This window comes from Babylonia areolata, chromosome 16 (assembly GCF_041734735.1).
Source record: "Babylonia areolata isolate BAREFJ2019XMU chromosome 16, ASM4173473v1, whole genome shotgun sequence".
NCBI classification, from domain to species: domain Eukaryota; kingdom Metazoa; phylum Mollusca; class Gastropoda; order Neogastropoda; family Buccinidae; genus Babylonia; species Babylonia areolata.
The window spans coordinates 23,538,316-23,550,815 of NC_134891.1; the positions used below are offsets into that span (position 1 = coordinate 23,538,316).

The 12,500-nt window shown below is 46.2% G+C and overlaps 2 protein-coding genes across 2 annotated transcripts in view; both read left to right on the forward strand.

Annotated features, from left to right (window-relative positions):
• Positions 1–12,500, forward strand: part of LOC143291244 (chitinase domain-containing protein 1-like) — a 212,568-nt gene that overhangs the window by 195,439 nt on the left and 4,629 nt on the right. The window lies entirely within an intron of this gene.
• LOC143291014 (putative chitinase 10) overlaps positions 1–12,500 on the forward strand; it is an 81,993-nt gene that overhangs the window by 36,784 nt on the left and 32,709 nt on the right. The window contains exons 12-13 of the mRNA XM_076600601.1: positions 3,718–3,840; positions 7,734–7,886. Coding sequence (XP_076456716.1) covers positions 3,718–3,840; positions 7,734–7,886 — 276 coding nt within the window. The remainder of the gene's footprint in view (positions 1–3,717; positions 3,841–7,733; positions 7,887–12,500) is intronic.

The following is a 12,500-nucleotide window of genomic DNA, read 5'->3' on the forward strand; positions in this document are numbered from 1 at the left end:
GAGAAGAAGGAGGAGGAGGAGAAGAAGAAGGGGGAGGAGAAGAAGGGGAGGAGGAGAAGGGGGAGGAGGAGAAGGGGGAGGAGGAGAAGGAGAAGGACCCCAGGGTGAACGGCGTCCTGGCGCCGGCTCTGGGCGGAGGGAGAGGGGCCAGGTACACGCAGGAGTACGGCGTCATGGCTTACTATGAGGTCAGCTGCTTCAGGGGATGTTGGTGGGGGGTTCGGGATTGGGGGAGGGGGAGGGGGAGCTAAGAGAGGGGTCTCAACTGGGAAAGAGAATGAGGAGGGCGAGGAGGAGGGGGAGGGGGAGGAGGAGGGGGAGTGGGAGGATGGGGAGAAGGGGGAGGAGGGAGAGAAGGAGGAGAGGGAGAAGATGGTGGAGGTGTAGGAGGAGGAGGAGAAGGGGGAGGAGGAGAAGGGGGAGGTGGAAGAGGAGGAGGAGAAGAAGGGTGAGGAGGAGGAAGAGAAAAACGAGGAGAAGGGGGAGAAGAAGGGGAGGAGAAGGAGGAGAAGAAGGGGGAGGAGGAGGAGGAGAAGGGGGAGGAGGAGAAGAAGGGGGGGTGTGGGGTTGGGGTTGTAGAATGGATTGGTTTCAGTTTTTATATGAAACAATCTAAGTGGGGCCAAGGAAACCAAATTATAGTGTGTGTGTGTGTGTGTGTGTGTGTGTGTGTGTGTGTGTGTGTGTGTGTGTGTGTGTGTGTGTGTGTGTGTGTGTGTGTGTGTGTGTGTGTGTGTGTGTGTGTGTGTGTGTGTGTGTGTGTGTGTGTGTGTGTGTGTGTGTGTGTGTGTGTGTGTGTGTGTGCGTGAGCGCACGCGTGGGTGTGTGCACATATGTGTGTGTGTGTGTGTGTGTGTGTCCGTGTTCGTGTGTGTACGTCTCTTTGCGTGTGCATATGTGTTTGCGTGTGCGTGTAGTAGATGTGTGAAATTAGTATTCCGCCGCGAGAGTTTCTAAAACGTGACCTGACCCAAATTCATTCATTTCTCCATGTCAGTCACGTAGTATATCATAAAAGAAAACACATAAAAAAACCCAATTACAAAGACAAACAACAAACGTGACTCTCGCAGACAGAACGTGACGAGCACGCGCGCTAATTGACATCACGTGATGAACACGCGACATAGGAGGCTCAGCAACCCACTTCACAACAACTCAACACCAACAAACCAGGAGAAGAACTGGGAAGAAGGGAGAGGGTGGTGGGAAGTGGAAAGGGGATAACGAAAACGATATAAGCGGAGTGATGGGAGAGGGTGGTGGGAGTGGAAAGGGGATAACGAAAACGATATAAGCGGAGTGATGGGAGAGGGTGGTGGGAATGGAAAGGGGATAACGAAAACGATATAAGCGGAGTGATGGGAGAGGGTGGTAGGAGTGGAAAGGGGATAACGAAAACGATATAAGCGGAGTGATGGGAGAGGGTGGTGGGAATGGAAAGGGGATAACGAAAACGATATAAGTGGAGTGATGGGAGAGGGTGGTGGGAATGGAAAGGGGATAACGAAAACGATATAAGCGGAGTGATGGGAGAGGGTGGTGGGAATGGAAAGGGGATAACGGAAACGATATAAGCGGAGTGATGGGAGAGGGTGGTGGGAGTGGAAAGAGGATAACGAAAACGATATAAGTGGAGTGATGGGAGAGGGTGGTGGGAGTGGAAAGGGGATAACGAAAACGATATAAGCGGAGTGATGGGAGAGGGTGGTGGGAATGGAAAGGGGATAACGAAAACGATATAAGCGGAGTGATGGGAGAGGGTGGTAGGAGTGGAAAGGGGATAACGGAAACGATATAAGCGGAGTGATGGGAGAGGGTGGTGGGAATGGAAAGGGGATAACGAAAACGATATAAGCGGAGTGATGGGAGAGGGTGGTAGGAGTGGAAAGAGGATAACGAAAACGATAAAAGCGGAGTGATGGGAGAGGGTGGTAGGAGTGGAAAGAGGATAACGAAAACGATAAAAGCGGAGTGATGGGAGAGGGTGGTGGGAGTGGAAAGGGGATAACGAAAACGATATAAGCGGAGTGATGGGAGAGGGTGGTAGGGGTGGAAAGGGGATAACGAAAACGATATAAGTGGAGTGATGGGAGAGGGTGGTAGGAGTGGAAAGGGGATAACGAAAACGATATAAGTGGAGTGATGGGAGAGGGTGGTAGGAGTGGAAAGGGGATAACGAAAACGATATAAGTGGAGTGATGGGAGAGGGTGGTGGGAGTGGAAAGGGGATAACGGAAACGATATAAGTGGAGTGATGGCCAAGAGGTAACGCGTCCGCCTAGGAAGCGAGAGAATCTGAGCGCGCTGGTTCGAATCACGGCTCAGCCGCCGATATTTTCTCCCCACCACTAGACCTTGAGTGGTGGTCTTGACGCTAGTCATTCGGATGAGACGATAAACCCAGGTCCCGTGTGCAGCATGCATTTAGCGCACGTAAAAGAACCCACGGCAACAAAAGGGTTGTTCCTGGCAAAATTCTGTAGAAAAATCCACTTCGATAGGAAAAACAGAGTGCGAGTGTTTATGACAGTCTTCTCTGTGTGTGTGTGTGTGTGTGTGTGTGTGTGTGTCTGTGTGTCTGTGTGTCGGTGTGTTTGTGTCTGTGTGTGTGTGTGGGGGGGGGGTGGGAGGTGGAGGGGGGTTGGGGGGAGGGGTGTGTGTGTGTGTGTGTGTGTGTGTGTGTGTGTGTGTGTGTGTGTGTGTGTGTGTGTGTGTGTGTGTGTGTGTGTGTGTGTGTGTGTGTGTGTGTGTGTGTGTGTGTGTGTGTGTCTGTGTGTGGGTGTGTTTGTGTGTGTGTGGTAGACAGAGAGACAGAGACGCAGAAAAAGAGAACAGAGAAAGTGAGAGAGAGAGAGAGAGAGAGAGAGAGAGAGAGAGAGAGAGAGAGAGAGAATCTAATACAAGGGAAACAACCAACGCATGAAATAATTCGTCTTCTATCCCGAGTTGTCTTCCGTAAATGGTGTTCCAGAATCTTGATGACAGCGCCAACTTCGATGATGATAATCACCATGGTGTGGATGATGGTTGTTGCCGTTGTTCTCATTCTAGTGTGTGTGTGTGTGTGTGTGTGTGTGTGTGTGTGTGTGTGTTCATGCTTGCGTGTGTGTGTGTCTGTGTCTGTGTGTCTGTATGTCTCAGTGTGTGTCAGCGTCTGTGTGCCAGTGTATGTCTGTATATCTCAGTGTGTAACTCTGTGTGTGTGTGTGTGTGTGTGTGTGTGTGTGTGTGTGTGTGTGTACGTGCGTGTGTCAGTGTGTCTGTGTGTATCAGTGTGTGTCAGCGTCAGTGTGCCAGTGCATGTCTGTATATCTCAGTGTGTAACTGTGTGTGTGTGTGTGTGTGTGTGTGTGTGTGTGTGTGTGTGTGTGTGTGTGTGCGCATGTGATCGAGCTCAATAGTATTCAGCTCAGTGGTGTGTGTCTGTGTATGTGTCTGTGTGTATCAGAGTGTGTCAGTTTCTCTGTGTGTGTCTCTGTATTTCAGTGCGTATCAGTGCGTGACTCTGTCTGTCTGTCTCTCTGTCTGTATCAGTGAGTGTTGGTGTGTGTCTGTGTGTATCAGAGTGTGTCAGTGTCTGTGTGCCTGTATGTGTGTCTGTATATTTCAGTGCGTGTCAGTGTGTGATTCTGTCTGTCTGTCTGTCTGTCTGTATCAGTGAGTATCATGCTATGTGTCTCACCTGCACCATGCTGTGTGTCTCACCTGCACCAGGTATGTGAGAACGTGGCGCAGCACGGGTGGACCCGGGTGTGGCTCTCTGATCAGAGGGTCCCCTACGCCTTCCGTGACGATCAGTGGGTGGGGTACGACGACCCCTACAGCCTCAGGGTCAAGGTCAGTCACTGTCTCACACGCGTGGTGTCTGTGTCATTCTGACACGCCTGCCCTCCTCTGCGTGAGTGCTATCGTCTGTTTTGTTTGGTTGGTTTTGTTTGTTTGGGGTTTTTTGTTTTGTTTTGTTTTGTTTTGTTTTGTTTTTAAGGGGGGGGGGGTGTGAGAATATAGTCTGACAGTAATGCATTTCGATGAAAGTAAGAGAGGGAGAGAGAGAGAGAGAGGGGGGGGGGAGGGGGGAATGAATGAATCTTTATTTTCCAACGGTGAAGACATTAGCACTTTGGTTGACTTACACGTTGTTCTAAGAGACACACAAACATGTACGCATTATAAATGTTGTTATACTTAATACTTGATACATGTATAATGTACAAGTATAACACAGCGTCAAACTGAGAGACACAACATCGCTCACATCTGTACGAAACGGAAGCGAGTAACACACACACACACACACACACACACACACACACACACACACACACACACACACACACACACACACACACACACACACACACACACACGTCTAATATCACTTACAGTGAAAAGACGTTAAACTAAAGAACGAACGAACGAACACACACACACACACACACACACACACACACACACACACACACACACACACACACACACACACACACACACACACACACACACACACACACACGTCTAATATCACTTACAGTGAAAAGACGTTAAACTAAAGAACGAACGAACGAACACACACACACACACACACACACACACACACACACACACACACACACACACACACACAAGGGAAAAACAACAACAAAACCCTAGCATGAATGCTACACATGAATGATTCAAGTGAAATTAACACAAAAAAATATTGATAAACTTTAAAACACAGATGTAAGAGACATAAAAGATAGCAAATAAAGCGACGGGTAATAAGGATATGGACAGATAGACACATTATGAGAAAGACAGAGAGAGGGAGGGAGAGAGGAGAGAGAGACAGAGACAGACAGACACAAAGACAGAGACAGAGAGAGAGAGAGAGAGAGAGAGAGAGAGAGAGAGAGAGAGAGAGAGATGTAAATATATGTCAGTGCAGAGAAAAAAGAGTTGGGTGAGGATGGTTCACAATTTGTAATACATGTAAGTATACAGAATCATAAACATGACAGGACTAGAGTATGATTTCGTTAGTTTGTGTCCACTGTAAGGAGAACACATTCAGATCACTGAAAACAATATTCTATGGCGTAATACGTTATCAACTAATTGACGCATTTTGACATAGTTTGTAAGGATTGTCAGTGACAGGTATAATACCTCATCATCACACACTACCTGACAGGTACAATACCTCATCATCATCACACACTACCTGACAGGTACAATACCTCATCATCACCACTACCTGTCAGGTAGAACACCTCATCACACACTACCTGACAGGTATAATACCTCATCATCACACACTACCTGACAGGTACAATACCTCATCATCATCACACACTACCTGACAGGTACAATACCTCATCATCACCACTACCTGACAGGTACAATACCTCATCATCATCACCACTACCTGACAGGTACAATACCTCATCATCACACACTACCTGACAGGTACAATACCTCATCATCACCCACTACCTGACAGGTACAATACTTCATCATCATCACACACTACCTGACAGGTACAATACCTCATCATCATCACCACTACCTGACAGGTACAATACCTCATCATCACACACTACCTGACAGGTACAATACCTCATCATCACCCACTACCTGACAGGTACAATACTTCATCATCATCACACACTACCTGACAAGTACAATACCTCATCATCATCACCACTACCTGACAGGTACAGTACCTCATCATCATCACCACTACCTGACAGGTACAATACCTCATCATCACCACTACCTGACAGGTACAATACCTCATCATCATCACACACTACCTGACAGGTACAATACCTCATCATCATCACACACTACCTGACAGGTACAATACCTCATCATCATCACACACTACCTGACAGGTACAATACCTCATCATCACACACTACCTGACAGGTACAATACCTCATCATCACACACTACCTGACAGGTACAATACTTCATCATCATCACACACTACCTGACAGGTACAATACCTCATCATCACCACTACCTGACAGGTACAATACCTCACCATCATCACACTACCTGACAGGTACAATACCTCATCATCACACACTACCTGACAGATACAATACCTCATTATCATCACCACTACCTGACAGCTGCAATACCTCATCATCACACACTACCTGACAGGTACAATGCCTCATCATCACACACTACCTGATAGGTACAATACCTCATCATCACACACTACCTGACAGGTACAATACCTCATCATCACACACTACCTGACAGGTACAATACCTCATCATCACACACTACCTGACAGGTACAATACCTCATCATCACACACTACCTGACAGGTACCATACCTCATCATCACACACTACCTGACAGGTACAATACCTCATCATCACCACTACCTGACAGGTACAATACCTCATCATCACACACTACCTGACAGGTACAATACCTCATCATCACACACTACCTGACAGGTACAATACCTCATCATCACACACTACCTGACAGGTACAATACCTCATCATCACCCACTACCTGACAGGTACAATACCTCATCATCACACACTACCTGACAGATACAATACCTCATCATCACCCACTACCTGACAGGTACAATACCTCATCATCACACACTACCTGACAGGTACAATACCTCATCATCACACACTACCTGACAGGTACAATACCTCATCATCATCACACACTACCTGACAGGTACAATACCTCATCATCAACACTACCTGACAGGTACAATACCTCATCACCACACACTACCTGACAGGTACAATACCTCATCATCACCACTACCTGACAGGTACAATACCTCATCATCACACACTACCTGACAGGTACAATACCTCATCATCACCCACTACCTGACAGGTACAATACCTCATCATCACACACTACCTGACAGATACAATACCTCATCATCACCCACTACCTGACAGGTACAATACCTCATCATCACACACTACCTGACAGGTACAATACCTCATCATCACACACTACCTGACAGGTACAATACCTCATCATCACACACTACCTGACAGATACAATACCTCATCATCACACACTACCTGACAGGTACAATACCTCATCATCACACACTACCTGACAGATACAATACCTCATCATCACCCACTACCTGACAGGTACAATACCTCATCATCATCACACACTACCTGACAGGTACAATACCTCATCATCATCACACACTATCTGACAGGTACAATACCTCATCATCACACACTATCTGACAGGTACAATACCTCATCATCACACACTACCTGACAGATACAATACCTCACCACCCACTATCTGACAGGTCTTTGACTGTTGGGATCTGCATGACGTTAGACACAGACATTACACGGCGGTTTCTTTGAAGACCTTGTTTCGTGATGTCCCTCCGTGGACGCTGATGGACTTCTTGAAAGAAGTGAACATTTTTAATCAGATTTGAAGGTTTTAAACTATGGAAGTTTTTTTAAACTTTGAGTGGAAAGTTTGAAGCGGTGATTCGTTTTAATTGTTTGTTTTTTTACCCTTGTAGTAGTTATTAACGTGGCGATAGCCTTGAGATGGCCTTAGTGGTCGGCGAGGCTCTAAGCACCATAATTTCATTTCATTTCATCTGACAGGTTGAATACCTCACCACCCACTACCTAACAGGTACAATACCTCATCATCATCACACACTACCTGACAGGTAGAATACCTCATCATCAAACTCTACCTGACAGGTACAAGCTCTGATCAACCACTACCACCTGGCTGGCGCTTTCGTCTGGTCCCTGGAGCTGGACGACTTTCGAGGTCGGTGCGGGGAAGGCCCATATCCGCTCATCCACTCCATCCTGCGCGCCATGGAGGACGGGGGAGGAGGAGCCACCCTTCCCCTCCTCCCCCTCCCCCTGCCCCTACCCAACCGCGGCACCCACCCCCCTGTCGCCACCACCACCACCACCACCACGGCTCTTACCCCTCTGCCCCATCATGGTCAGTGGTTGGGTGGGTGGGGGTGGAAGGTGTGTGTGTGTGTGTGTGTGTGTGTGTGTGTGTGTGTGTGTGTGTGTAAGGGGGGGGGGGCTGCTTCTTCTGGGTTCGTGGGCTGCAACTCTCTACGTTCACTCGTATGTACACGATTGGGCTTTTACGTATATGAACGTTTTTAACCCCGCCATGTAGGCAGCTATACTCTGCTTTCAAAGGGGGAGGGGAGATTGGACAAGGTGTATGTGTGTGTGTGTGTGTGTGTGTGTGTGTGTGTGTGTGTGTGTGTGTGTGTGTGTGTGTGTGTGTGTGTGTGTGTGTGTGTGTGTGTGTGTGTGTACAGACAGAGAGAGGAATTTGGATAATTATTTCCAACAAATACCACTGGCCACTTTTTGAAGGGATGGGGTGAACACTAGTGTAAAACGTATCAAACCAAATCAAATCAAAATAATCTATAAATATCTAATGACACACTGACCAAACTGTACAATTGTGACAAACATTATAACATTATTACTTAACTGTGTGCTGTAACGGTCTACTTAACTGTCCACGGAACAGTAGACCTGTTGCTTTGGGGATGAGCAGATCGAAAAGCACTCACTGAGCTGTCATATTTGGTTAACCCTTTCACCGCCAAGCTCGCATTTATGCACAGGCGTGGTAGAGGACCCATGTCACTGAAAGGTGACCATTCTGCTCTTAATGTTCGGTGGTAGGATAGGCCATATTTTCGATACACCGCACGGGGAATCCCCAGCTATTCTTAGCCACTGTCTTTTCTGTGTTTATACCACAAGGGAATTTTGTACTCTCAATTGACTGACGGTGAAAGGGTTAAGACGTTTATCTGCCAATACAGTGTCCATGAGGCTCTGTGTTCAAATCCTGCTCTCGCCATTTCTCCCAAGTTTTACTGGAAAAATCAGACTGGGCGTCTAGTCATTCGGAGAAGACGACAAACCGAGTTCTCGTGTGCAGCGCGCATTTAGTGCACTGAAAAAGAACACATGGCAAAGAGAATGTTACCTTCTGGCAAAATTATGTACAAGAAATCCACTCTAATTGGTACACAAACATGATTATATGCATGCACTCCAAGCTTGACTAAAGCGCGTAGGATTATGCTGCTGTTGGAGCATCTGCCAAGCACTTATGGAATTGTCCAAACGCAGTGACACCTCTTTGAGAAACTGAAACAGAAACTGCGAACGTACGGTGAGGGTGACGCACGATCTCTTTGACATCGGTTCAGACTGTCCTTCTCAACCGTACGGTTGAACCGGCCTGTGTGGCACATCCTTTGAAGGAAGAAAAAAAATTAATTAAATTAAATTAAAATGAGTTTTCAGTTTCTCCAGAAGGCGGCGTCACTGCGTTCGAACACATCCATATACGCTACACCACATCCGCCAGGCAGATGACTTACCAGCTGCGTGCTGCTGCACACAAAGCTGGAGGAGCTTCGGTTCATCGTCCCATCCGAAAGACTAGACGCTCAGTTTGATTTTCCAGTCAAAACTTGGGAGGAAGGGCTAAAGTGAGATTCGAACCCACACCCTCACGGTCCTCTGTGTTAGCAGATGAGCGTCTTGACCATTCTGCCACCTTCTCCTATAAAATGAAATAAAATCAAATTATATAAGATAAGAAAAGAAAAAATGAAATGAAATGAAATACGATAGAATAAAATCAAATCAATGAAATGAAATAGAATGAAATAAGATAAAACTAAATTAAATAAACTTTTTTTTTCTTTTCTTTTCTTTTTTTTTTTTTTTTTTTTTTTTTTGCTGACGGGCATTTTATTTTAAGTGAGCCTAAAGAAAATTTTCTGTTTTTGGTTGAAGCAGATTATAAAGTATTTTGAATTGAATTGAATTGAATTGAATAAAACGAAATAAAATAAAATAAGATAAGATAAAATGAAATAAAATAAAACCAATCAATAAACGCAGCACAGCTCCAGCCGTCTTTTCACCTGTTGCAGACTGCACCCGGACAGGGCCCTCTGTCTTCAAAGACAGGCACCACTGTGCGCAGTTCGTGGTGTGTGTGAGGGAGGAGGGGGGCAGGTTTCTTCAGTACGTCATCAGGTGCCCCCACCTCACCGCCTTTGACCACACCCACCACGTCTGTGTCCATGACCCCAGTTGTGTGTGAACACTGCACAGGCGTCAGTTTTGTTTTACTTTCGCTTTATCATTCTGTATACACAGGCACATTGTTGATGACGTTGTTTTGCTTTTCAGCAACACCAGGGGCCGTATTCAAGACAAAATTCATTTTGCCTTCAGGCAAGATATCTTTGACATGGTTGGGACCTGCGGGTACAGTTTACCTTGAAGGATAAGTTATCTTCGTATTCAAGACAGCTCAGACAGCTAACCCATCTTTTCTTTAATCCCAACTTCTCGGCATGCTCTCAGTTTCACTTCTCATCGCATCACAGCTCGGAACATTGTCTAGAGAGTTCGCAATACAGGTGCTATCCGTAAAACACGCCTGTTTTCCCTTTAAAAAAAAAAAAAGAAGAAAGAATAATGCTGCAAAAGGATCCGCCATATTTACCTCTGCTTCGTGGACAGTCACCCTTGGCAGGTAGTAAGGGTAGATTGCCTTCAGGTTTGTAGACACGCGGGTAGACTCTTGTGTTCTTGAATACTGGATATTGCTTACCATTGGGCAGTTTGCCTTGCCTCAGGCAGATTACCCGCAGGTGCACATTTACCCTCAGGCACGATGTTCTCTTGAATATGGCCCCAGGTAGTTGACAGCACTAATCAGACTTCTTCTTCTTCTTCTGCGTTCACTCGTATGCACACGAGTGGGCTTTTACGTGTATGACCGTTTTTACCCCGCCATGTAGGCAGCCATACTCCGTTTTCGGGGGTGTGCATGCTGGGTATGTTCTTGTTTCCATAACCCACCGAACGCTGACATGGATTACAGGATCTTTAACGTGCGTCTTTGATCTTCTGCTTGCATATACACACAAAGGGGGTTCAGGCACTAGCAGGTCTGCACATATGTTGACCTGGGAGATCGTAAAAATCTCCACCCTTTACCCACCAGGTGCCGTCACCGTGATTCGAACCCGGGACCCTCAGATTGACAGTCCAACGCTTTAACCACTCGGCTATTGCGCCGTCACTAATCAGACGTTTCGCAGTCTTGTTGTGATAACATGAAATCAAACGCTGTTATTGAGAAAACGAAAGTGATGGTATAATTCAGGAAAGGGGCTTCTTGGCAAACGCGAACGTTGGTTCTGCAATGGTTCTGAACTAGAAGTGGTTAGCAGATACTGCTGCTTGGATTTGGGGTTTTCACTTCACAAGGAAGATAAGTTAAGTGCTGGGTTAGGAACTGAACATTGAGTTACAAAGGGGAGAAAGCTGTTGTGTAGTTAAACAGGGCATTTAATCTTTAATAAGTACAAAGAAATGGATGAAAACACTTTCCACGAAATATTTGGTATGAAGATTCAAATGATTCATCATGCACTTCGGAGGTATGGGGGTCGAACAGACTGGGACATATCAAAAACAAAGTTTACTTGATAGCGTGCAAAAGATTCTTAGGAGCACCAGTAAGAACTGAACAAAATGAATGAATACATAAGTGGAGCACACAGAGGAGTGATGGCCAAGAGGTAACACGTCCGCCCAGGAACCGAGAGGATCTGAGCACACTGGTTCGAGTCTCGGCACAGTCACCAGTATTTTCTCCCCCTCCACCACTAGACCTTGAGTGGTGATCTGGACGCTAGTCATTTGGATGAGACGAAAAACCGAGGTCCTGTGTGCAGCATGCACTTAGCGCACGTAAAAGAACCCACGGCGACAAAAGGGTTGTCCCTGGCAAAATTCTGTAGAAAATCCACTTCGATAGGAAAAACAAATAAAACAGCACGCAGGAAAAAATACAAACAAAAAATAGGTGGTGCTGTAGTGTAGCGACGCGCTCTCCCTGGGGAGAGCAGCCCGAATTTCACACAGAGAAATCTGTTGTGATAAAAAGAAAAAAACAAAACAAAAAAAACACAAATATCTATGTGCGATTGTGCATGAATTGACATAGAGCAGATATCTACGCAAGTCACCATACACCTTTATTTATTATTTATTTAGAATTGCATTGTGTTAATCTTATTTTGTCACAACAGATTTCTGTGTGAAATTCGGGCTGCTCTCCTCAGGGAGAGTGCGTCGCTACACTGAGAACGCCACCCATTTCTTTCTTGGTCTTGTTTCGGTTTTGGTTTTTTTGTGTGTCAAGAACAACCCTTTTGTTGCCGTGGGTTCTTTTACGTGCGCTAAGTGCATGCTGCACACGGGACCTCGGTTTATCGTCTCATCCGAATGACTAGCGTCCAGACCACCACTCAAGGTCTAGTGGAGGGGGGGAAAGTATCAGCGTCTGAGCCGTGATTCGAACCAGCGCGGACGCGTTACCTCTAGGTCATAGATATTTGTTGTTCGCTGTCACAAATGGATCATAACAATCTTCCT